Source organism: Pelodiscus sinensis, chromosome 7 (assembly GCF_052426305.1).
Source record: "Pelodiscus sinensis isolate ZL-2025 chromosome 7, ASM5242630v1, whole genome shotgun sequence".
Lineage (NCBI taxonomy): Eukaryota > Metazoa > Chordata > Testudines > Trionychidae > Pelodiscus > Pelodiscus sinensis.
The window spans coordinates 31,226,528-31,249,442 of NC_143058.1; the positions used below are offsets into that span (position 1 = coordinate 31,226,528).

Consider the following 22,915-nt stretch of genomic DNA (forward strand, 5'->3'; position numbering starts at 1 on the left):
AGACTATTTGTTGTTTTTAAGTTTTTCCAGTTACAGATTAACTCGGCTACTCCTCTGAAGATATTCCTGTTTGTACATGCATTCAGTCTGCAAAAATGACCCATGGATAGCAGCAAACTTGCAGAGCTTTAGATACAAAATTTGTATCTACATCTGATCCATGGACCATTTTTATGGATATTTGCAGATTTTCAGGGATCTGCCAATTGTAGTTTTAATTCCAGGGCATTTAATCTACTGTCTTTGAGAAGACCCATGTCCTGTTATTAAAAAGGCTTCTCTCCTCCATAAAGTTGTCAAGAAGGAAACCTGGAGAAATTGCTTAGCCGTCATCTTATAGCATCTATCTCCTTAAAGCTCTAAGCCTAAACATTTTATAAAGACTTTTGGTCTCCTATTAACAAAAATATAGATATTGATGAAGCCTCAGGCCTTGATTTGTACATAATTCTCCGTTTTGACTTTGCTTTAATTTTTTTCAAAGTGCAAAAACAAAGTAATTTATAATTCCTTACCAGCCTCTCTCTCTGTCTCTGTCTGTCTCTCAAGCACCCAGTAACTCTCTTCCTAACAGATCTCCTATGGGAAGTAAAACCTATTAAAATGGAGAATTGTTTTAAAGAACATGATTACTTATGACAGACAGCTTACTGCAGAGTGAAATTCTGGCTCCATTCACTTCAGTAGGGCTAAGATTTCATGCTGTGTGTTAGGTTTGCGATGACACTTAACTGATCAGACAGTAGTCCATTCTCTGGAGAGCAAAGCATTTGCTGATATAATTTTCCCTCTTTGAATACTTTCTTTATATCTGTCTACACAGTCAGACCCTGAGGTCTTTGCTCAATTCATATTCTCCTCCCATTCAGAAAAATTAATAAGAATTAATCTAAGAAAAGACTAAGGAAAGACCTTAGCATTTGGCTCAGGTTATATAAATTGTGGCACTATTTCATGAGACACTATTTGCCAAGTTCATGTTAAAAAAGTCATTCTAGAATATTTGAAATGGTCAAGGGCAGTAACAAGTGCTAGTAATAAATAGAGGCTCTTGTTGTCTGAAGAAGAGAAGCTTCACAAATAGAGCTGTCCTTCCACACTCATTAAAACTGGGAAAAATAAGCTTATGAATTTTCTGATGAACTCTCCAGGCAACGTATAAAAAAAGCTATTTTATGTCATACTTCAGAAGATTTGCCCATTTATACTTCAAGAAAAATCACCTGTTTGAAAAATAAGCATCAAACTAATAATAAAAGAGTAAGGTACCAAGAATAGAAATAAAATAATATGTTTTCAGTGCAATGAGATTACCATGGAAATGGAAAGCATTAACGCTAAGCTATTTCTTGGTATTCAGAGCTTTTGCAATTTAAAAGGAAGCAGAGTATGTGACCTAATTAAAACAAAAGTTTGACATCAAGCAGGAATTCATTAATAAAATACCAATGGGAACAAATTAAAAATGAGAGATAACAATTTTTTGTTTTTAGAGGTATAACTCATTCTGAGGAACAGAGGCTCAGCTGGTGTAAATCAACATAGCTTCAGTAGAACAATTTAAGCCTTTAGTAGTCCTAATGAAGTCAAACACCCCATTCAGGAAAGCATGTCAGACATGCTTAGAATGTCGAAATTTTGGAGAAAAGTTGGTGATTTTTTTTTCTAAAACATTTATTCCTTTCTTTCTTTTTGTCTCTTTTGTCGAAAACATTGAAACTAAGAAATTTTTTGACCAGTTCTACCAATAATCAAGACAAATTTGAAAAAGAAAAAGTGTCTTTTTTCCTTTTGAAGTTAAGAATGGATAAGATTTTAAGTCTTTTACTTAAATTTTAAGTCTTTACCTTTTAGAATGGTAGTAATATGAAATGCATATGAAAGTATGGCCAATTCATTCTGCAACACTAAGGGTGCGTCTACACAGTACCCTAAACTCAAAATTAGATACACAATTTGTGCTATGCAAATTGCTTATCTTACTTTGATTCTATTTCAAAATAGCTTATTTTGAAATTTAGCATGTCTACACAGTGCGAAATTTCAAAATAACGCACTATTTTGAAACATCCCTTAACTCTCCTGGAACAAGGTTTACAGGGATGCTGAAATAGTGTGCTCGTTATTTTGAAAAATATTTTGAAATAACAGGTAACTTGTTAAGACACAGAGTGGCTATTTCGGGATACCTCTGGTATCCCAAAATAGCCGCACAGTGTAGACGTACCCTAAGAGAGACTAGGTTTGAGAGGTGGCTGTATTAGTCTATTTCAGCAAAAACAACAAGGGCTCAGGTGGCACTTAAGGACAAACATTTATTAGGGTATTAGAACATAAGATTTGGTGAGCTAAAACTCACTTTCTCAGATGCTGATGAGAAAAAGAAAGACAGAAAGCTAATCTTGTGTTGACCTCTGCCTGTTAACTGAAAAATGTATTGATGACAATGTTAGGTGCCCATTGACACCCACTGTTACCTGTCAGTTATGGATATGGAAATGTTTCCTTCTTTCATAAAGTGCTTTCATTCCCTTTTGTGTACATTTGTACACTTAAGTTAATTTTGTCATCATGCACAATATTGTGTTGTGCTTCATCTTTGTAAACTTTGGTATTGTACAGCATATAGTACATTTTGGAAATACAGTAAAACTCCAATTGTCCGGCATCCAGTGGTCTGGCACTCCCGATAGTCCGGCACCAACTGGAACCCGGAACTGCTCCGGCCAGCAGGACAATTGGAGCTGCTGTGAGCCCCATGGACGCTTGCAGCTGGGAAAGGGAAGGGGAGAAGAGGGGAAGGGAATTATACCCCTGTGACGGGTCTGCCGGGACCCGCACTGCATCTGGCCAGGGGCTGAGGGATGGGCAGGGAACGGTGCGGCGAGGGACGAACCCTCCGCCATTTTGCAGGAAGGCGGGGGAAGCCGCACGCAGCTGTGAGAGCTAAGTCCACGAACTTGCCCCGTTCTGGCTGCGCTCAGCCCTGCACCACCACTGAGAGTTTCCGGGAGGGGGGCAGGCTCCCCACCCCCCAGACTGCAGTAGTTATCGCCGAGCAGGGGGGTGAAGGGCGACACTGCAGGATCAACCCAGCAGCACCCCAGCTGCTCTGCTCTGCCACTTCCCCAAGCCCACCGCTCATCAGTTTCAGTAGGAGCAGCGGCGGCGCTGCGGGACCAACCCGGCAGCACCCCAGCTGCTCTGCTCCGCCGCTTCCCCAAGTCCGCCGCCGCTGCTGCTGAAACTGACAAGCGGCGGACCTGGGGAAGCGGCGGAGCAGAGCAGCTGGGGTACTGCTGGGTTGGTCCCGCAGCGCCGCCCCTCACCCCCCTGCTCGGTAATAACTACTGCAGTCTCGGGGGTGGGGAGCCCAGTCCCCTACCGCAAACTCTCAGCGGCTGCACGGGGCTTCCCCTGCCTTCCTGCAAAATGGTGGAGGTTTCACTCCTCGCCACGCCGTTCCCCACCCACCCCCTGGACACAGTGCGGGTTCCGGCAGTCCCATCACAGCCCCCTGTCGGAGTACCTCCTGATACTCCGGCATATCTGATAATCCGGCACCACCTAGGTCCCAAAGGTGCCAGATTATTGGAAATCTACTGTAGATGGGAACGTCAAGATCTTGTCAATGTATTGCACTTTTTCTCCATCCCCAGTTCAGCTCTACTAGTGCTAGCAACAATGGAAGCACTAATACAGCATATTCTGTCATTTTTATCATTGTGTCCTCTCACTGTTGCCTGAGATCCATTGATGCTGGACAAAATGCAGAATACTAGTGTTAATGAACTTTTGGTGCTCCTAGTTTGGTGGATGCTTGACATGATTTTGATGTTACTTCACTCTTTTCCCGCAGACTTAATGGGCTTGATGCTCATGTGAGTGTTTTATTTTTCTCCCGAATGAATATCCTTCATAATTTACTAGTGGTAATTTCCTACTGTCATCCCTTGTTTCCCTTTCTGACATACAGTTGGAGAATTCTAACAGTCCATTTGACTCATTCATGCTTGTATCCCTTAGTTAGAACATTGTGACCATGTTGGAATCCCTCCTCTTTTAAAAAAAAAAAAAAAAAAGAGTCCCATCAACCATGTTTAATTTGGCCATGCAAATTTTCTTGTTCTGTATGAATAAAAGGTTGATACACAAGGAAGGAGTTAAAATGTTACAAAACAATTTGAAGAGGGGAAAGACTATTTTTATTAATGCAATAATGTTCTCTGTAGTATGCCTATTGTACTCTAATAATGAGGCTTCTGAGATGAAAGCAGGACTTACATTTTGGGGTTGTTGGGATTTTTTTAGTTTGTTTTTTTTTCCTTATTGTGCACTTGAGTCATCATTAAAGTAATGGTTGTATCAGTCTATAAGAGCAAGCATGCACTATTTTGTTATTCTTGGTATAGAGATTTCAATCTCAGAGGTGCCTTAGCAAAACAGTTTCCTTAATGTTTCTTTGTCAGCTAATGATCCCATAGAGCATAAAATAGAAACAAAAGCACTTGAAAGCGAAATATTCTGAAGAGTGGGATGTAGGTATATTCCCTTAGCTGAACTATTGTGTTAAACAGGTGTTTTTTTTTCTGGGCTGTTGTTTTCTGCTGTAAAAACCAAAGACTCCGGTTGAAGGTCCACATATATTAATCATCAAAATTTTAAAAACAAAATTGTGATGGATAAGAATATTTTTCAAAAGCTGCAGGAAATCACAGAGTAATAATTGTTCTCTTCAAAGACAGTCAAAGGTCTGTATGAAACAAAATACAGGACTATGTAACTCTTTAAAGACTATCAAGATGGTTTATTAGATGATGAGCTTTCGTGGGCCAGACCCACTTCCTCATCATCTAATAAACCATCTTGTTAGTCTTTAAAGTGCTACATAGTCCTGTATTTTGTTTCAGCTACACCAGACTAACACGGCTACATTTCTATCAAAGGTCTGTATGTTTCTCAAGCAGAAGCATTTGAATCTGGCAGTAAAGATTGAAGTTTGCTGCTGGAACTTTTGTTATACTCAGAAAATTTCAAAACCAAATGTTTTCTTGAGAAGGATTGAGTATGAGTCTGCCACAAGTGGCATCTCTGAGATCGTTTAATACCTGATTTTTTGTTAATGTGGCATTCGAGTTGACACAAAAAGGTTGTCTCGAGGATCTTTAACTTCCCAAATTAGTAGAGCAAACTGTGTATTCTTAATATCACTTCTGACTAAAAATGCACCATTCCTAGGAATGTAAACACAAAGGCATCAGGATACATAAATATAAAGTTTTTCAAACTCCTTTTGGGCCTATGTCTACAACTGCTTTCTGAGTTGCATTGCTTGTACTCCCACTTCCCACTGAAAAAGGCATAATCTATAAGCATAAATATTAAATGGATTCATTGGATTACATGGTTCCTTTCTCAGTCAATACTTTGTCCACTGTAAATTTAGACTAGATATTACAGCTAATCTGTAAATTGATTTCTCTGTCATGAAACTGGCTTCAAGAAGGCACATCAGTATTCAATGATCTACTTTTATCCTGATGGATGAGGAGCTGCCATTCATGTTTTCATTCACTTCAGTAAAAGCTTAGGAGTGTAATCAGTAGACATTAATAGTTAGTATGTTGAATCAGCCAGAAGGAATAATTGCACTGTACAGAGATCCTTGAACTGTAGAGTGTATGTGTGCAAACGGAATGGTACCACAAAGTTTTCATTTCCACAGAAGTACATATTGGAGTCATCCTGTTTCCCTTATTACTTGCAGACAAGACTTAGCTCGATTCATACAGATTGATGATGCACAATGAGATGTTTATCGGTTCTATTGGGAAAATAGTCACACAAACTTACATAAAATATCCCAAAAGATAATGGTTACACAACCAAATGTGACTTTTGTATTTTCAGATAAATCAATATAATCTTTTAGCTACTGATCTTTGGTGCTGTCCCTTTAATGATTTTTGTATGTAGCAAGTCATGCAACATTAGCAATGTACCTCCTTTAATAATGAATAAAGATTTTCAGTTTAATAAAAGAAAATATCTCTAAATCTATATATCCCCCTGCCTTTCTGTTGCAGTGTACAGTTTATGCTTACGGCTTTATCCTCCTGTCTCTGGTATAGCTTCCTGATACTGATTTAAAGAAGCAGTTCACAAACCAAAGTTCATATTTCACTAAATGCCTTAGGCTGTAAAACAACATGTTATAGTTGCATGAGGATTGCATATAGTGGTGTGTGGGAGCTGCTAATTTTTCACTTTGCTCACTCTACCATGTACAAGTAAATGGAACATTTAGACATTCAGGAGTAAATCTTCCAGTGGTGTAAATGGTGTTAGCCAGGTAGGTGTTTAATTACATTTTCCTAAGTAGCATAAGTGGCCAAAGTGCGTAATTGAGACCTTTCTGGAAAAGATCTAAACAATTAAGGCTCAAACTACCAATGTGTTGTAGACACTTAACAGACTTTTATAGGAATTACTGAAAAGTCTTTTAGGATTTTATTCTATATTACATTGTTTCTTTGGGTTTTTAAAAATCCATTCAAGAAAATTCTATAGCATCGATTTAATTTCCTCAAATTCTACAGGATGTTTCAAATAGTTTTCATTTTGTATTCAGTTCTGTGTGGTTTTTCCCATAAGGGAATGCCTAGAGCCTCCTCATAGTAGAAAAAAAGTCTTAAATAGCTGTTGGTGGGCTTTTCTGAGGTGAGTGGAGCATTAAATAGGGAGTTTAAGTGAGGGAAAAGGGTTGTCCTTTAGAAAAATGGTATGTGTCAAGGCCAAAACAAAGTTTAAACTCATACTCTGAGGAGAATAAAATATTTTAGTCTTTTTTTAATCTAGTCTTGGGTATCTTTAGAGCTTTGTATAGACAGTCTCTTGTTGTTGTTGTAGAAATCCAAATAAATCAATAAGAGGAAAGGTTGTTTAATTCAGCTGTTACCTGTATAGAATTCTTTCATCTTTAGAAACACTCCCATTAAAGTAGTAATAAAAATCATTGAGACACTTACACAGTACTAAAACCTCTTCCAGAAAAAACTGTAAAGGTCAGCATAACCAACACCTATCCTATTTACTATATGCCTCTTATTACCAGTGCTGAAAAACATGTGGCTACTGTTCAGATGCCTAAGGATGTGTTTAATAGCTGTGCCATTTTCAGGCTTCTTAGCTTGCACCACTTTCTTGGATTTTTCTTTCCTGATATAATCAGGGAATAATAAGGATTATTATTTATCAAAATCTGCAGAAAGTATCATTAATTTCAAATTCTTAGCCTGATTTTAACTGGGCCTTTATTTTTGCACGTGCAAAATTGCAGTGATTACACAGGTCATTTAAATGTTTAAGTAAACTATTTTAGGCATAATCACTGATTTAGCTGTCTGAAAGACCCAGATTGCACTACAGGCAGTCCCCGGGTTACGTACAAGATAGGGACTATAGGTTTGTTCTTAAGTTGAATTTGTATGTAAGTCGTAACTGGTTCCAGATTCAGCCGCTGCTGCTGAAACTGACCAGGGGCTGACTACAGGAAGCTGGAGGAAGAATTGTTCTGCCCCCAGCTTCCTGGAATCAGCCACTGATCAGTTTCAACAGCGGCTGAATCTCGAGCCTGGGACAGAACAGCTGGGCTGCCAGGTAGGTCCCTGCAGGACCAACCCAGCAGCACCCCAGCTGCTCTACCCCAGGGTCCACAACAAAAGCTTGGTCTGTTGGGGGGGGGGGGCGCACTAGCTGCGCCCCACCCCCAGCAGACCAGGGACACGGGGAGTAAAGCCGCAGCGGGGTCCCGCGCCTCTGAGGCTTTGCTCTGGCAAAGCCTCAGAGGCGCGGGACCCCGCTGCCGCTGCGGCTTTGCTCCGGGTGTCCCTGGTCTGCTGGAGACGGTCCCCAGCAGACCAGAGGCACTGGAAGCAAAGCGGCAGTGGCGGCGGGGTGCCGCGCCTCTGAGGCTTTGCTGTGGCAAAGCCTCAGAGGCACGGGACCCCGCTGCCGCTGTGGCTTTGCTCCCGGTGCCTCTGGTCTGCTGGGGACCATCTCCAGCAGACCAGGGGCACCTGGAGCAGCTTTTCTCGCCCCGGAGGTCGAGGTGGAGGGACCGCTGCGCTTTGGGCGGTCCCGCTGCCTGCGAGCTCCGGGGCGAGAAAGCCCCGTTCGTAAGTGCGGATCCGACATAAGTCGGATCCGCGTAACTCGGGGACTGCCTGTATATAATTATGGACAAAATCATATGAGCCTCATAGCGAGGCTGGAAAAATTTCATGCACACTTACTTATTTTAAGAAATCAATCTGAAGTACATGGTAATATTAAAATTATTTTACGTATTTGTATGCATAATTTTAGTCACTCAGTATCTGCCAAACAGTCATTCTGAGAAACTAGCCCAAAGGGTTTTTCAAATATTCCATAAGTGTTCAGTTCTGCTAACTAATTTTTGGAGCACATTTTTTTAAACAGAGTGCATCAAACGTGCTTAATTGCTTTAATAGACATCCATTGTCCCAGATTCCCACTTACTTTTGCTCTTTAATTTGTGCATGCAGAAAGATTTGTGCACCTAAGTTCCCTTTTTTCCAAGTGTAAATATGTGTACCACTATCTATACTGCATCAGTTCATTTTTGTGAAAAGTTACCTGCAGTTATTAAAGGGACATTGAATTAACTAGTTTGATTATCACAGCATATTTTAATAACAGCTATTATGTCTATTTTCAAATAATTTTCTATGTATTTCCTTATCAAGGCAGATGTCTCTTGTGTTGATTATAGTCATTTTCGTGTGTTGAAAAACATGTCTTTTTACACGGTGATTTCTATGCCTGCATCTATATTGTGAATGATGAATGATCTAATTCATCAATACATGCTCTGATAAACATGTTCTTTTGAGTAAAAATCAAATTAATTTCCCTTTCTAAAATCCTGTGTAACATATTAGTGATGAATGTAAAGTATTTTTCACTACTCACATCTCTTGAAATCGTAACCTAAAACATAAAAACTAGAATTAATTGTAAACTAATAAAGTTGTGGGTTTTGCTATAAAATTAATGTATTTTTATCATGAAAAGAGAAATTAGGCATGCAGTATAGTTGACTTCAAGAATGAGGCTCTCACCAACAGTCCAGAAGTGTTGTTTCTAGTAACCGCCTTTGTTATGCCATCATGTTATTCTGTTCTAAAAGGTTGGAAATTAGAAAGGTTAATTCATAAAGCAGCTGTATCAACAGATGGGTATTTGTCAGTAAGAAGCTTGCCTTGCCTTGCTTACCTCTGTGTGATTTACCAGACATCAGATATTCACTGAATTTTTATTTAAGTGCCAACTTTAAGTATCCATGGTAACTGTTCAGGAATTCTGTAGTGGCTTAAACTCTGACTATATTGTCATACCTGGATATTCTTTCTGCAGTGTGATAGTCAATATAAAGACCAATAGCATCATTGCTGTTCTATGAAATTGTAGAGAGAGTTTAAAAATTGAATCAAATAATATGATTTGCTTTAAATAGATCAGAGTGATTTATGCTATAAAAGACAGGAGCATGTTGGAGATGTTTCACTTTTGGATATTCATAGAGTGCAAAATATATTCAGGTCCCTCTGGTTGGTTGCTAGTGTGTAAGTGAACTGTCTTGACAGTACCAAGTCAAAGCAAGAAATGATGTTTTGTGGAAGGAGAAAACATGAAGTGGTGGGATGAGTCAGGCTCTTCATCATTTATCAGGAAGGTGTGCACATCTTTTATCACATTGGTTTCCATTCTGGGCTACTTTGGTTCCATGCTGTTCTCAGCAGCCAAAGCCCAAAACGTCTTTTATCATCTATGTGACTGCAGCCGTTCCCAATATGGGCATTGTCATTGTTCACACCTTTTTCACCTTCGGGATCAAACACTGACATGCTATATTGTAGACCACAAGAGACTTCAGACAGGTGTTGACTCCAGCTGCCCACTTCTCAAGAGGCGGTGGGGTAGTGAAGCAAACACAGTTATAGACAAAGTTTTGCATTAGGTTCTCATTTGGGTCGCAGGATAAATCATGGTGTTTATGAGACTTTTTATACATCTGAATGGTCCCTTCATATCATAGCATGCAAGTGAGTTTGTTATTCTGGCTATTTGTTCTCACTTGTCTTTTGCTTAGAATGGAAGTCTTTTGGGGGCAAGGATCGTCTTTTTATTCTGTGTTTGTACTGGCCTATCATTAGGTCTCCTGGGCACTACAATATTACTACTACTGCTACTGCTACTTGTAGTAGTTAATTCAGGGAAGTTTTGGCAAAGTTGAAGAAGGTGGGCTTTTCCATAGCAATTTGTGAATGTGATGAGTGCAGCAGTTCTCCACATGCAGCCAAGTTGGCATACAGTTGTGACCCACCTGAATGCTAAAGGCTATGGGGCCCAAGTACTGAGGTCTGGGTTTTCGGCTGCCCAGGCATGGCAGAGGTTCAGGGCAGCCAGATGGGGTTCCAGGATCAAGGCTGCCTGATGGCCCCAAGGGTTGGGTCCAAAGCTGGGGTTGTTGATGGGCCCCAAACCACACGGTTTAGGGTCCACACAGGGCTCTGCTCTGGGCCCCATTCTGTGGAGGGATGTCTCTGGGTGGGAGGCGCTAGGAATAAGGTCCGTGAAGAGGGCTCATAGGGGGCTCACTATCATTCTCAGCCTGCTCTCCAGGTAAGGCATTGCGTGCTGAATATTTGGCCCACAATTTTAAATAGGAAGATCTGCTGACACAGTGGGAAGTTAATGGTGCTCTCAAGAAGAAAATTGAAACTTTAGAAATATGCTTCTGGTCAAGACTTTTGCTTGTCTCCTGGATGGCAAAAAAGATAATGCCTATATTAGAAATATTATTGGAGAGGAGCAAATCCTGATGTTGGAAATCAGCAGATATAAACTTATGTACTTTGGTCACATTAGTCACAGAGATGGAAATAATCTTGAGAAAATTGTTATGGAAGGAAAGGTGAAGGGCCTTGGTAGTAGGGGATAAGAAGCAAGTGGATGGATGGTGCAGCAGATCAGTTGAAGGTTGCTACTGAGTGTTCAAAATTAGTAATGAACCATGAAGGCTTCTGAAAATTCTATGATGTCACCAATATTCAGAAATGACTAAATGAATTTACTTATTAACTTATCAATCCAGTCAATTATCACTATGTGAAAGTTACTGGAATAATAGCACTTCCCTACCTCCAAGGATGTTGGGTGGATAAATATATTTTAAAAGATCGAGTGGCAATTAGATACTGCATTAATGGGGGCAGGGCATTAATAGGTCTGATAACACAAAACTCAAGAATAGAATCTCTCCATTACATTTTTATATGCCTTCACTTGAAGGAGGCTGTAGAACAAAACCCCCAGAACCTCCAGACATAAATTGAAATTAAAGTCCTACTATACAGTAAGTTAAATGAAAGGAGTTGTAGCCAGTTAGTAAAATGTCACTGAAAGAAATGAAATTATTGTAGTGTGAAGCAGAGTTCACTTACTGGTCATATAATTGCACAATTCCAGACTTCTTTCCCACCCAAAGGTGTGTTCAACTGCAGTTATATGACTAGCTAGTGATCAAAACAAAGTACTAACAGGTTGCTTGTCATCCCAATTATGGTCAAGTCTATACAAATTCCATATAGTCTTATATGATGATAGTAGTCCATTTCCTTTAAAGCAGTTTACAAAAGGAACAAAAAAAGACTGAAAGGTTAAAATTATATTCTTCACAATGGGAAGTAGACACCTCTGTAATCCTATGCAAAGTTTCCTGGAGAGGAGGTTATATCAGGGCAATGAAAAGTTCAGAATACAGGTTTAAAACAAATATCGTGGGAATTTCCTGGTAGAGAGTATAATCCGTGGGAGGAGGAATGGAGAATAATGTGACACTAACAGTGTATTTCAGTGTTGGTGCTTAATGAGAGGCATAATGTTGAAATAAATGAAATATAGTATTTTGGTGTTGGTTTATAAATAAAGACAGCAATATTTAAATATTCACATGCATTCCCTTTTTTTTAAAAAAAATTAGCAACTGTTCTGTAGAATGTCGACTTGAAGTTTCACCTATATTGACTAATTGTCATTGAATATAAAATGCAAGAATGTTCCGTCGTTATTGCTGACCCCTCCAGAATACATTATTTAGTGAAATTATACCATAGGGTTTAGCCCTAATCAAATAAGAGCTACATCGTTACTATGGCAACAACATTTCTATTCCTGCAGTTCATTATGTCTATTCCAAGGAGTCCCAATTACAAAAAAGTAACAGTTCTCTTCACAGAGATTCCGGGAAGTTTTGTTTGTATATATGCATGCATGTATGTATTTATAATATTAGGAGGAGGTGTAAATTCATTTAATAAACTATGCTGTCGGGTGAGGAAAGTCAAAGTGATACATATGGGGAAATAGAACCTTGAAGAATCTGATGGTTGCTGCCACCTTTTGCTTACAGCAAAAAGGAATGAATGTCAATGAAGTATGAGCTCCAAAGAAACTGCATAATATATGCAATATGGAGAAGGGAGTAGTACTAAGGGATATGAGTAAGCATTGGGAGGTGAAAAACTGAGAGAAGTATAATTGTAGTAACCACATTATAGATTTATGCAGAGGTAATTAGTTGATAGAGTGAAAATGCTATATTAGAAATGTGACACTACTAAACTGCTTCAATTTCTGGAATCATGTCAATCTAGATTATGCAGTGGCAGTAGCACTACATACTTAAGATTGTAAATATTTTTGTTGTAAATGTGATTCCTTCTTGCCCTTCATTTCCCCCTACTCCATGCCTCTGAAATTCACATTAAATCACAGCTTCAAAACTGGCAGGCAATGTCTGTGACCAGAGTGGTATTTTTCTTCCAAATTGTAGGGCTATTGAATACTAAAACATAGGAGGAGTGAATTATGACTCCCCAGAAAAATATGTTAAAGATTTTTGAATATTCCCAATGCTTTTTTACAAACAGCCCAAGAGGTTGAGAGGAAAAATCTGATTATTTAGGTTATTCTCAATGAGATCTACCACACTCAATCAGAAATTAGATTATTGGAATCTAATGTTAAAAAGTTATCATTTTAGACAGGAATATACATCAGCCATTGAGAGCTGATACCCTAATTTTGGCTCCTTGGCAGCTCCAGAGACAGTGCTGGGAAGCAGAAGGGAGACATGAAGGAAGAAACTATTCTCTCCTCAAGTCTCCTGCACAGAGACTGGGGAGGAGCACTAAGATTACAGGCAAGAAGATGTAATACACTGACCCATGTATAGTCCAAGAACCTTAAAATTATGTTGGTCCTCCTGGTGGCTGTTTTTTAGAATTCACTGTTATTCAGTGTTGTTAAGTCTGCAGAACAGATGAAATATTAAAAGCCTAGGATCACATTTTCCCCTCATTTATACCGGTGTAATTCCACTGGAATTATGCTGATGTAACTGAATACAAAATTTGGCTCCAGGACTCTAGATAAACCAGTAGTTTCCACTTAATGGGGTTATCAGATTTTCTTCTGTTTATATAGGTTTCTTCTTAATAGCTTAAGGTAGTTGAGCTGCCTAGCTCACCATATATAGGACTCTGGTTTTGGACCCAAGGAGCATATGTTTTGGCCTAGTATTTCATGTGTGTAGCAGGATGTTGACTATGGTGTCTTTGTATTTATAGAATAGAATAGAATGATCAAGAACCATTGCACCATCTTCTAAGTGGCCAAAAGCACAATGCCAGTAAAAATTACCAAATCTCTTTTCTAGGGTTATAAAACATTATGAATTGGAGAGTGAACTAAAAAGACAGAAACATCTCTGATATCCTAAATTCAATCCTAGTGCACAGCATAATTATAGCATTCATAAATTAGGGTGCTAGAAGTGTGTGTGTTAAGTGATAGGGCTATGTCTACCAGTCAGGTAAGCTTGCACAAGATGACTAAAGTCTATGTGGTCTTGCACATACTTTATCATTAGTGAATTGAGTCCACGCTGTATGAAAATTGATTTATAACTCTCTGTATCATCCCATTGGAGTTGTGTGTGGCCCATGAGACATTTATCATTGCCCATGTCTAGGGTTGTTAAGATTCTGCTGGTTTTCGTCCGCATAAGTTTTTTTCCCCTATTGGTATTATTAAAGTGACACACATTGAAACAAGGGCATATGAAGTAAGGTGTGTGCTGATTGCGCACAATATTGACTGTGAAAGCTGTGTGCTCTCTGTATCCAATCAATAGCTGCTATGTATGCAAGTGCAAGTAGAGACACTACCCTATCTTGGGATGCCATACTGTAAGACAATCTTGTGGGCTTCTGAAATGAAGGAGGACCACTCATGCAGCCCACTCACTAGCTTGGTTGCCCCTCAATGCTCTATATACTTCCAAGGTGGAAAAAATCATTTTCTTAGAACCAGCTGCTTCTTGCAGCAGAATTTTTGCAAGGTATTTTGTATATGTGATTTCAAATATTTTGCCTTATTTCAGATTTGGCAGTGTGGAGGCTCCTTGGAGATTGTAACATGCTCTCACGTCGGACATGTGTTTCGTAAGGCAACTCCTTATACTTTTCCTGGTGGCACTGGTCATGTTATCAATAAAAACAACAGAAGACTAGCAGAAGTCTGGATGGATGAGTTTAAAGATTTCTTCTACATAATATCCCCAGGTAAGAAATCAGTTTGTAATCATTTTATGACATGTAGATCTAGCTGAAAAATGAATATGTGCATATATATTATTCTTTCTACATGTCAGTTTCAAGTGTTCAAATTCTTCTATCTTCTTTTTAAAAAAATATTGCCTATTCAGACTAGAAAAAATTAAAGGCCTTAAGGACTCTTGTATGAGATCATTTCTATCATTTTGCTTTCACACCAGAGGGAAAGTTCTTTGGCTGTATTAAATCTGAGAAGAAAAGGAATATGCTCAGATCAGTCTTGCATTCTGTTAAGCCCTTGAAGGAAGTTGCAGCTGGTACAAATTAGAGCAGCTCCAGAACTGCTCTGCATTACTCCCTGGACTAGAGCAGTATTCAGTGACTTGGCAATAGAGGAGCCAAAATGTATCTAAATCCTCCATTTGATGTCATGCATAGACCCCACTAATAGTTCTCTCTTCTGTGCATGTCCAGGAAAAGTCTGATGTTTTCACTTAGTCCAAATTAAGTGGTATATGAAAAACATGTAACGAGGGAATGATCATGTGTATCTTGCTTATTACTTTTCATACAGAAATTGATATGATGTAATAATGGTGAGTAATGTGTGTAAAATATTGTGTTTTAAACATGTTCTTGTGTTCATGATTATTGTAATTCAGTATTTTGCAAAAGTTATGATGTACAAATCTTTGTACATTGTTCAATTAACTGACAGAGTCATAGAGTATTCAGAAAGTAAATAAGCAGTATTTTCCTCTTATGAACAAAGCAGTATGCAATTTTTTCCCATGAGTTATTCAAATAATGCTTCCAAAATATATAGAATAACAAAAATAAAAGCATCAGGGCACAAGCACACAAATATAACCAACATGTCATTTGAAACATCTGCTGAAGAATTGGTGTTCATAGCACCTGAAAGGTAGTGTATCGTGTTTAGTGTTAATGCATTTATTAAGGGCTCGACTGTGATGTTAAAATTAAGCCTTGAGCAAGGAGCATGGGGTTTGTTTAGCTTCTCCACAATGGCCTTGTTGAATGGTCTCGTCTTTAAGTGCTCCTTTATCACATCAGTGGCCCCACTGATAGTTTGACAGGCTCCCTTCTTCTGATATACTTTAAAATGTGTTTGCCGTTAGATTTTGAATTCTTTGCTGGTTCTTCAGATCCTTTCTTGGACTTCTTAATTATACTCTGATGATAGGACAGGACAAGAAGCAATGGGCTTAAATTGCAGCAAGGGAGGTTTAGGTTGGACATTAGGAAAAACTTCCTAATTGTCAGGGTAGTTAAACACTGAAATAAATTGCCTAGGGAAATTGTAGAATCTCCATCTCTGGAGATATTTTAAGAGCAGATTGGATAGACATCCATCAGGGTGATCTTCTAGATGGTGCTTGGTCCTGCCATGAGGTCAGGAGGCTGAACCTGATGATCTCTTGAGGTCCCTTCCAGTTCTAGTATTCTATGATTCCCTGATTCTGCTTTTACATTTAATTTTCCAGAGTTCATGCTCCTTTGTGTTTTTCTCAGTAGGATTTGACTTACAATTTTTAAAGGATTCCTTTTTGCCTCTAACCACTTTTTTTACACCTAGGCCGGGTGACATTTTTTTGGTCCTCTTACTATTCTTTTTAATGTGTGATACATGATACTAGAGGCTCAGATTAAACATATATTTAAAATGATTTCCACTCCACTTGTAGGCATTTCATTCCTATGACTGTTACTTTTAATTTCCATCTAACTAGCTTTCTCATTTTTTGTGTAGTCTCCTTTTTTGAAGTTAAATGCTACTGTGGTAGACTTCTTTGATATTTTTTCCACGCAAGATTGTTTACATTTAAATTTAATTATATTATGGTTGCTATTACTAAGTAGTTCAACTATATTTACCTCTTAGACCAGATCCGGTCTTTAATAGTGTCTGGAAACTATTTCTGAATCCTGTCCTGAGGTGATAGGATTTCCAGTGTAGAGAGAGCTGATATTCCCCCATTATTATTGAATTTTCTGTTTTTACAGATCCTGCCAATGTCCCTGATGTTTCACACTCACCATTACCATCCTGGTTAGGTGATAGGTATTATGTTCCTACTACTGTACTCATCTTGTATCACATGACGTTTCTATCAATAGCAATTCCATGCTACAGCTTGATTCATCTAAGGCTTCTATTTGACTCTGTGCTTTATTTCATATATAGTGCAGCTTTACCACCAACACGACTTATTCTGTCATTCCTACGTATTTTATACTCTGGTATTGCAATGTCCCAATGACTGCCATCATTCCACCAAGTTTCTGCGATGCCTATTATATCAGTACCCTCATTTAATACCAGGCAGTCAAGTTCACCCATCTTCATGTTTAAGCTTTTAGCATTTGTATGCAAGCACTTATAAAATAAATTACTTTTTTGTTGTTCACCATCACATGATGTAATTGAATGGGGACTCTTTCATTTAACTTTCTCTTCATTTTTTACCTGTACTTTATCAACTTTTAGCCTCTTATTTTTACTAGGATACAGAGAATCCTGGTTAATGGATCCTTCCCATGGGATTTTTCTGTCCAAACCGTATCTCCTATCTCCCAGGCCACGCCACGATCCACCCCACCTCCTTAGCTTCAGGGTGTCTCTTATGACACCTTACACCGGGGCGGCCTGGGTGTTGGATGTCCTGTCCCTCATGGGAGAGAGGGAGGGCGGGACTTGAGCTGTTGGCTTCCTGCCACTTCTAGTTTGCATGCGTATAACATTAAAAAGATCACACTTTCGTTTGATTTAGGTGGTGCCCATCCATCCTGTATAGACTTCTCCTTCCACAAAAGATTCCCCAGTTCATAATAAATCTAAATTCCTCTTCCCTTCTCCATCATCTCAGCTATGCACTGAAATATGTAGTCCTGTCAGTCTAATGGCCCTTTGTGTTGTTAAAATTGACTTCCAGGATTTCTGAGCATGACCAAGCTGCATCTCATAATATCCGAAGACACTTGTTTTGTTTTTAACACGAGTGTCTATTCTACGATGAGTATTATAGAAAGAGTCCCAATATTTGAGGCTTTGTCTTATATAGGTGCCAATTATTCCCTAGTCCCTGTCCCGGTTTTTCACACTTGTATCCCAAAATAGGAAAGCCTCATCTTTAAAAGCGCTCGCTATTACCCGAAATAGCGGATGTGCTATTCCAGCCTCCCTGTAACCTTCATTCCACGAGGGTTAAGGGGTTTGTCAGAATGGTGCCTTATTTTGAAATTTCAACCTAGATTCAGAATAAGCTATTCAATTTGCGTAGTGTAAATTGCATAGCGCAGGGGTTCCCAAACTTTTTGACACGGAGGCCAGTAAATCCATTCACGAGCTTTTGGAGGACTGGTAACATTAATTTGCATATTTGCATATTCATTAAGTAAATGATGACTATTGAAATCAATTGTTTCTGGTCCTCCCAAAGCCCCCAGTGCCAGCTTTAGCAAAGCTTATTGCCATATTCTTGCAATATGGCTTATTGCAATATTCTTGCCAGCAAGTTAAGGGAATATGGATTGGATAAATGGACTGTAAGATGGATAGAAAGCTGGCTAGACCAGGGTTTTCCAAACTTTTTACTTTAGTTGGAACCTGTTTTTTTTTCAGTACTGTTAAACACATTTAAAAAAAAGAATTAAAAATGAATACATTTTCAGTGTTTCACCCAGCTGCATCCTCCGCCCAGCCTGGGCCAAGGCTTGGGGGACCTGGTGCTGTATGGGCACTCCAGGAGGTGGGAGCAGGAGCAGATTGGGGGTAGGGTATCTGGCTAGGAGGGAGGGTGCAAGGAAGGGTAGGATTGCCAGGTGTCCGGTTTTGTACCGGACAGTCCAGTATTTGAGGGTTCTGTCCGGGAAACAAATTGAGAAAATACTAGATATATTAAATGTCCGGCATTTTCTAATTAGGTACGTTTTATTATTATTAGGTGTATCAGTCCGTAGCTGCGAACTACCTGGCTGGTAGATGTGCTCACGCTGCGTGTGTCTACCAGCCAGGCAGTTCGCAACTACTTCAGGGAGGGTATGGGAGGAGGGGGGGACAAAATGGAATCCCCAGGGCTGGACTCACTCATGTGCCCGGGTTAGTCCCGCTACCTGCCAGCCGATTCGCGCTCCTCCCCCTCCCCCCGCTTCTCCTCCTGATCTCCCCTCATCCAGCTATGCTTCCGGTGGCTGGTTCTCCCCTGCACCCACCAATCCACCAGTCTCCCACAGCCATCCTTGCTCCCCCTGATGACCCTGCCCACTCTCTGCACCCCCTCCCAGCCGGCTGATTCTCCCCTGCTTCTCCTCCCGATCTCCCCTGACCAGCCCCGCTGCCCCCATCCAGCCCTGCTTCTGGTGGCTGGTTCTCCTGTCCTCTTCCTTCTGATCTCTCCCATCCAGTCCCCTCGCCCCCCATCCAGCCCTGCTTCCGCCGGCCACCCGCCTTTTCCCGCCCCCCTCCCGATCTCCGCTGGACAGCCCTGCTGCCCCCAACCCTGCTTCCCAGCGGCCTGTTTTCCCCCCACACACACACACCTCCTCCCAGCCCGCCCCATCCTGTTCCCCTCCCGGCAGCCAAGCTGAGACCCGGTATTTTTTTCCCCACAGCTCGGTACTGGGCCGCAGCCCATAGTATGGGAAATGCTGACATAGTGTATTCGGACAGAACGGTGCTGTCTAGACGCACCCCTTATGAGTATTCTGCCAAGATATTCATGTGCAAAAAATGAGTATGCTGAGAAAAAGAGCATCTGAACCCCTTAATTTTTTTAAAATCTGATTTAAAAAATTCTAAAATATTTTGTCAGCCTACCATCCAGTAAAAATATTATAAATAAATTAATGGAGCAACTCCCCTCCAAATCAACATCAGCATATATGTCATGGAATAGCTATAGGGTTTTTTTCTTTTTTCGTCTGTTTTTCCTTTTCTGCTCTGAAGTAGAAGAGAAATGTAATAATGTGTTGAGAATGATAAAGATGCGGTTTTAGGGGAAGGAGTATGATATGCTTTACCTCTCTATTTGACCAAATTAAGGTACAGTTTTTTAAAAATTACCTACCATATTATGTGATATATTTTCTAAAAGAATGGATAATTACAAGTTCTGTTTTTCCATACAGTTTGATAACACATTAAGATCCCATTGCTAGGGCCACTGGAACATGTTACAATACATTGTTTTAATAATATCAATTAAAATGTACAGTTTTGTTTTATAGGGGCATGAAGCAAGGAAATAATAATACCTTGATCCTAGGAGTCTGCCATTCTAGATGCTTTTACATTACATCTTAGCAGCAGGTGCCCCAGGCTTACAAGGGTTAGTTGTTTAATTCAGTTAGGTGAAATAATGCACTCAAAATGCATGAGAAAATCACATTAACCTTCATTTTATTCTAAAATACTTCAAAAAGTACATTTTGAATTGGATACATTATTGGTAAAAAGCATTATTATGTAAATGGTTGAGATAGTGACATAGACAATAGCATAGTTATATTATTCTATTTTTCAAGAAGAGACTGGAATAAAATTACTGAATTGCAATTGTGATAGTGGTTTCTATCACTAAAGACAAATCTGTCAGCATTTCCATTATGAAGACTAGCCAACCAATGTCATTTTTATTTTACTCCTAGAAGCAACCCCCTATTCACTGATCTTGTAAAGCAGAATGCCGGGGCGCTTGGATATTTTGGGAAGAGGGTTAAATTCCATATCTCCCAGAGCCAATGTTGAGTCTCTTCATATTGTGATACTGTGATGCATGCCTTGTTGATTTCCTTTGTCCCTGCCCTCCCTCCTCCCATTCTGTTTTGTTTCTTGCCTACTTGGGTTCCCTTACCTCTCTGTTTAATGTTGCAATTTGCATACATAGACATTCTAGATTACAGTAGACTCCCACATTGGGTTTTATCTTGTGTACCTTCTTACATAATACTTCCACTGAACTTCACTGAATTGGATGAGAGAGGAATGTAGAATTGAGCTCAAGGAGGTCATCAACATACAAAATTAATTAAAAAAAGAAGCAGAATGGAAAAGTAGATCCAAATTTTGCCCATTTTTTACCAACTCATCTTGTTCTCCCTTTGCTCCCCAAATTTGTCTGTGTTTTCTTTCCACACTCTTCTCACTCTGTGACTTCTGTTAATCATGTGGGCCACTTCCCCAGAGGGACTTATCAAACTGCCATAAGTAATATGTTAATATGGAAACAAATATAGTGAACAGAAAAAATAAATTTTATTTAAGTGAGTATTTTCTGGCCAGTCTTTACAATGAAGACATTTTGGGGGAGCCTTGTGTGATGCTTACTCAGTGGGAGTTGGAGGAACCCAGTAGCTCCCAGAGGCATTCTACAACTAGAATCATAGAATCCTAGGGCTGGAAGAGACCTCAGGAGGTCACTGAATCCAGCCCCCTGCCCAAAGCAGGACCAACCCTAACTCAATCATCCCATGCAAGGCTCTGTCACACTGAGGCTTAAAAACCTCTAGGGATGGAAATTCCAACACCTCCCTAGGTAACCCCTTCCAGTGCTTCACCACCCTCCTAGTGAAAGTTTTTCCTAATATCCAACCTGCCAGAAATAAAGTATCTCAAGAAGTGAGCAAGAGGCAAACAGGCATTTTTCACTGGGGATTAACCTCAAATACTCACCAGACCCTGAAGTACAAGGCAGCGTAAAATTGGGATGCTAATTAGATTTAGAATTTCCCCACAAAAGAACTATTCCATTTTTTCCACATTGTGTATTTTAAAAGGGCCTAATTTGTTCCCTCGCATCACGTGTTTGAAAAGGACCTCAGACACGGTTATTTCCTAATTTGCCCCTACAGAATTTTTTCCCCCATCTTGTGAAAACACTGTGGGATTAGGTGCTTTGGATATGCATTTGGATTTTGAATGTACATGTAATTAGTACAGAAGAAAATACTGGAATGTGGAATGGAACACCTTACCCCATTCTGCAACATAATTATTCATGAGGATATCTTAATGTTGGTTCCTGCAGTGATGTATTATTTAGTGTGTGGATCTTTTCTTGATACATTGAGTACATTGTTGATATCCTGCCTCAGGCAGGATGGGGGAACATTAATGAGCTTCCTGTATTGTAGAGTGTTTAAAAATTCCATTATTTAGCTAAATGAAAAATGGCTTATTTGAACGCCTTGACGCACAATGCTTTTGGATGATGGCTTTTTAATGGAGCACCTGTCCTTTAAGAGCTTAAATGTATGGACATTTTAGAGCTTCTTCATAGGGACTTCTATCTTGGACAAGAAGACAAATGGATTTTTCTCTTAAAAAAAAAAGATTATTTTGAGGTCACATTTGGAATTTGTTTTGTTACTATGCTTACTGTAACACGTAGAGCTTACAGGATACAGCACGTAGAGTGAGAAGTTATTTTCACTCTACCTCCCAAATCCATGCTTAGTCACCTAACTATATGTCACCAGGTTTTCAGAAATTATAAGCACTGACCAATTTTCTTGAATTAACTGAGATTTGCAGGCACCTCTCCTTTTGAAGGCAGGTCACTTGTACTTTGATGTACAAACATAGATGTAAATAGGAGGTTGTCTTCAGTGCATAGTGCTGATCATCTTGCAGTTTGATGCCCTGGATCTGGATTGCCCTTTTCTGCAATGAACTCTGCTGGAGGGGCAAAAAGGAAGGGAAACTATCCAAGATATCCAATATCATTTCATGGTGGGATGGGAAGCTATTCCTTCCCTTCACAAAATGGACTGTGGGGCTAGAATCATCACAGAAAAAAGGTCCTTGAGCCCCATAGTTTCTTAGCCTTAGTTCCTGTGGGTTTGGCTTAACTTATTTCTTAGTGGGCATAATTAGGCAAGTAAATTGAAGGTTAAGTTGTAAATAGGGACTTGACAGACAGTATGTTGGAGTCAGGATGTGTGTGCTAACTAAGATAAGCAGCAACAGCCTGATGCTCGAGACTATGGACAGCATAAACTTGGAATGTAAAGATCAGGTTTCATGTGAGCAACACACGGACAGGGCATTCTTGCAAAGTAACCAAGCCATTCCAAAAATGTGTGGTGTAATGCATAGCAAATCCAATGTAATCAGTAAAATGTACATAAAGGAAGAGGTTGTCTGTGTAACTACAGATCTGACACTAAAGTGTTGATTGGTTGTATTGACA

General features: G+C 39.6%; 1 protein-coding gene across 3 annotated transcripts in view; it reads left to right on the forward strand.

Moving 5' to 3' along the window:
* The window catches only part of GALNT13 (polypeptide N-acetylgalactosaminyltransferase 13), a 344,283-nt gene that overhangs the window by 200,678 nt on the left and 120,690 nt on the right, over positions 1-22,915 (forward strand). For all 3 annotated transcript variants that reach the window (XM_075933416.2, XM_075933418.2, XM_075933417.2), the window contains one exon: positions 14,531-14,711. In XM_075933416.2, coding sequence (XP_075789531.2) covers positions 14,531-14,711 — 181 coding nt within the window. The remainder of the gene's footprint in view (positions 1-14,530; positions 14,712-22,915) is intronic.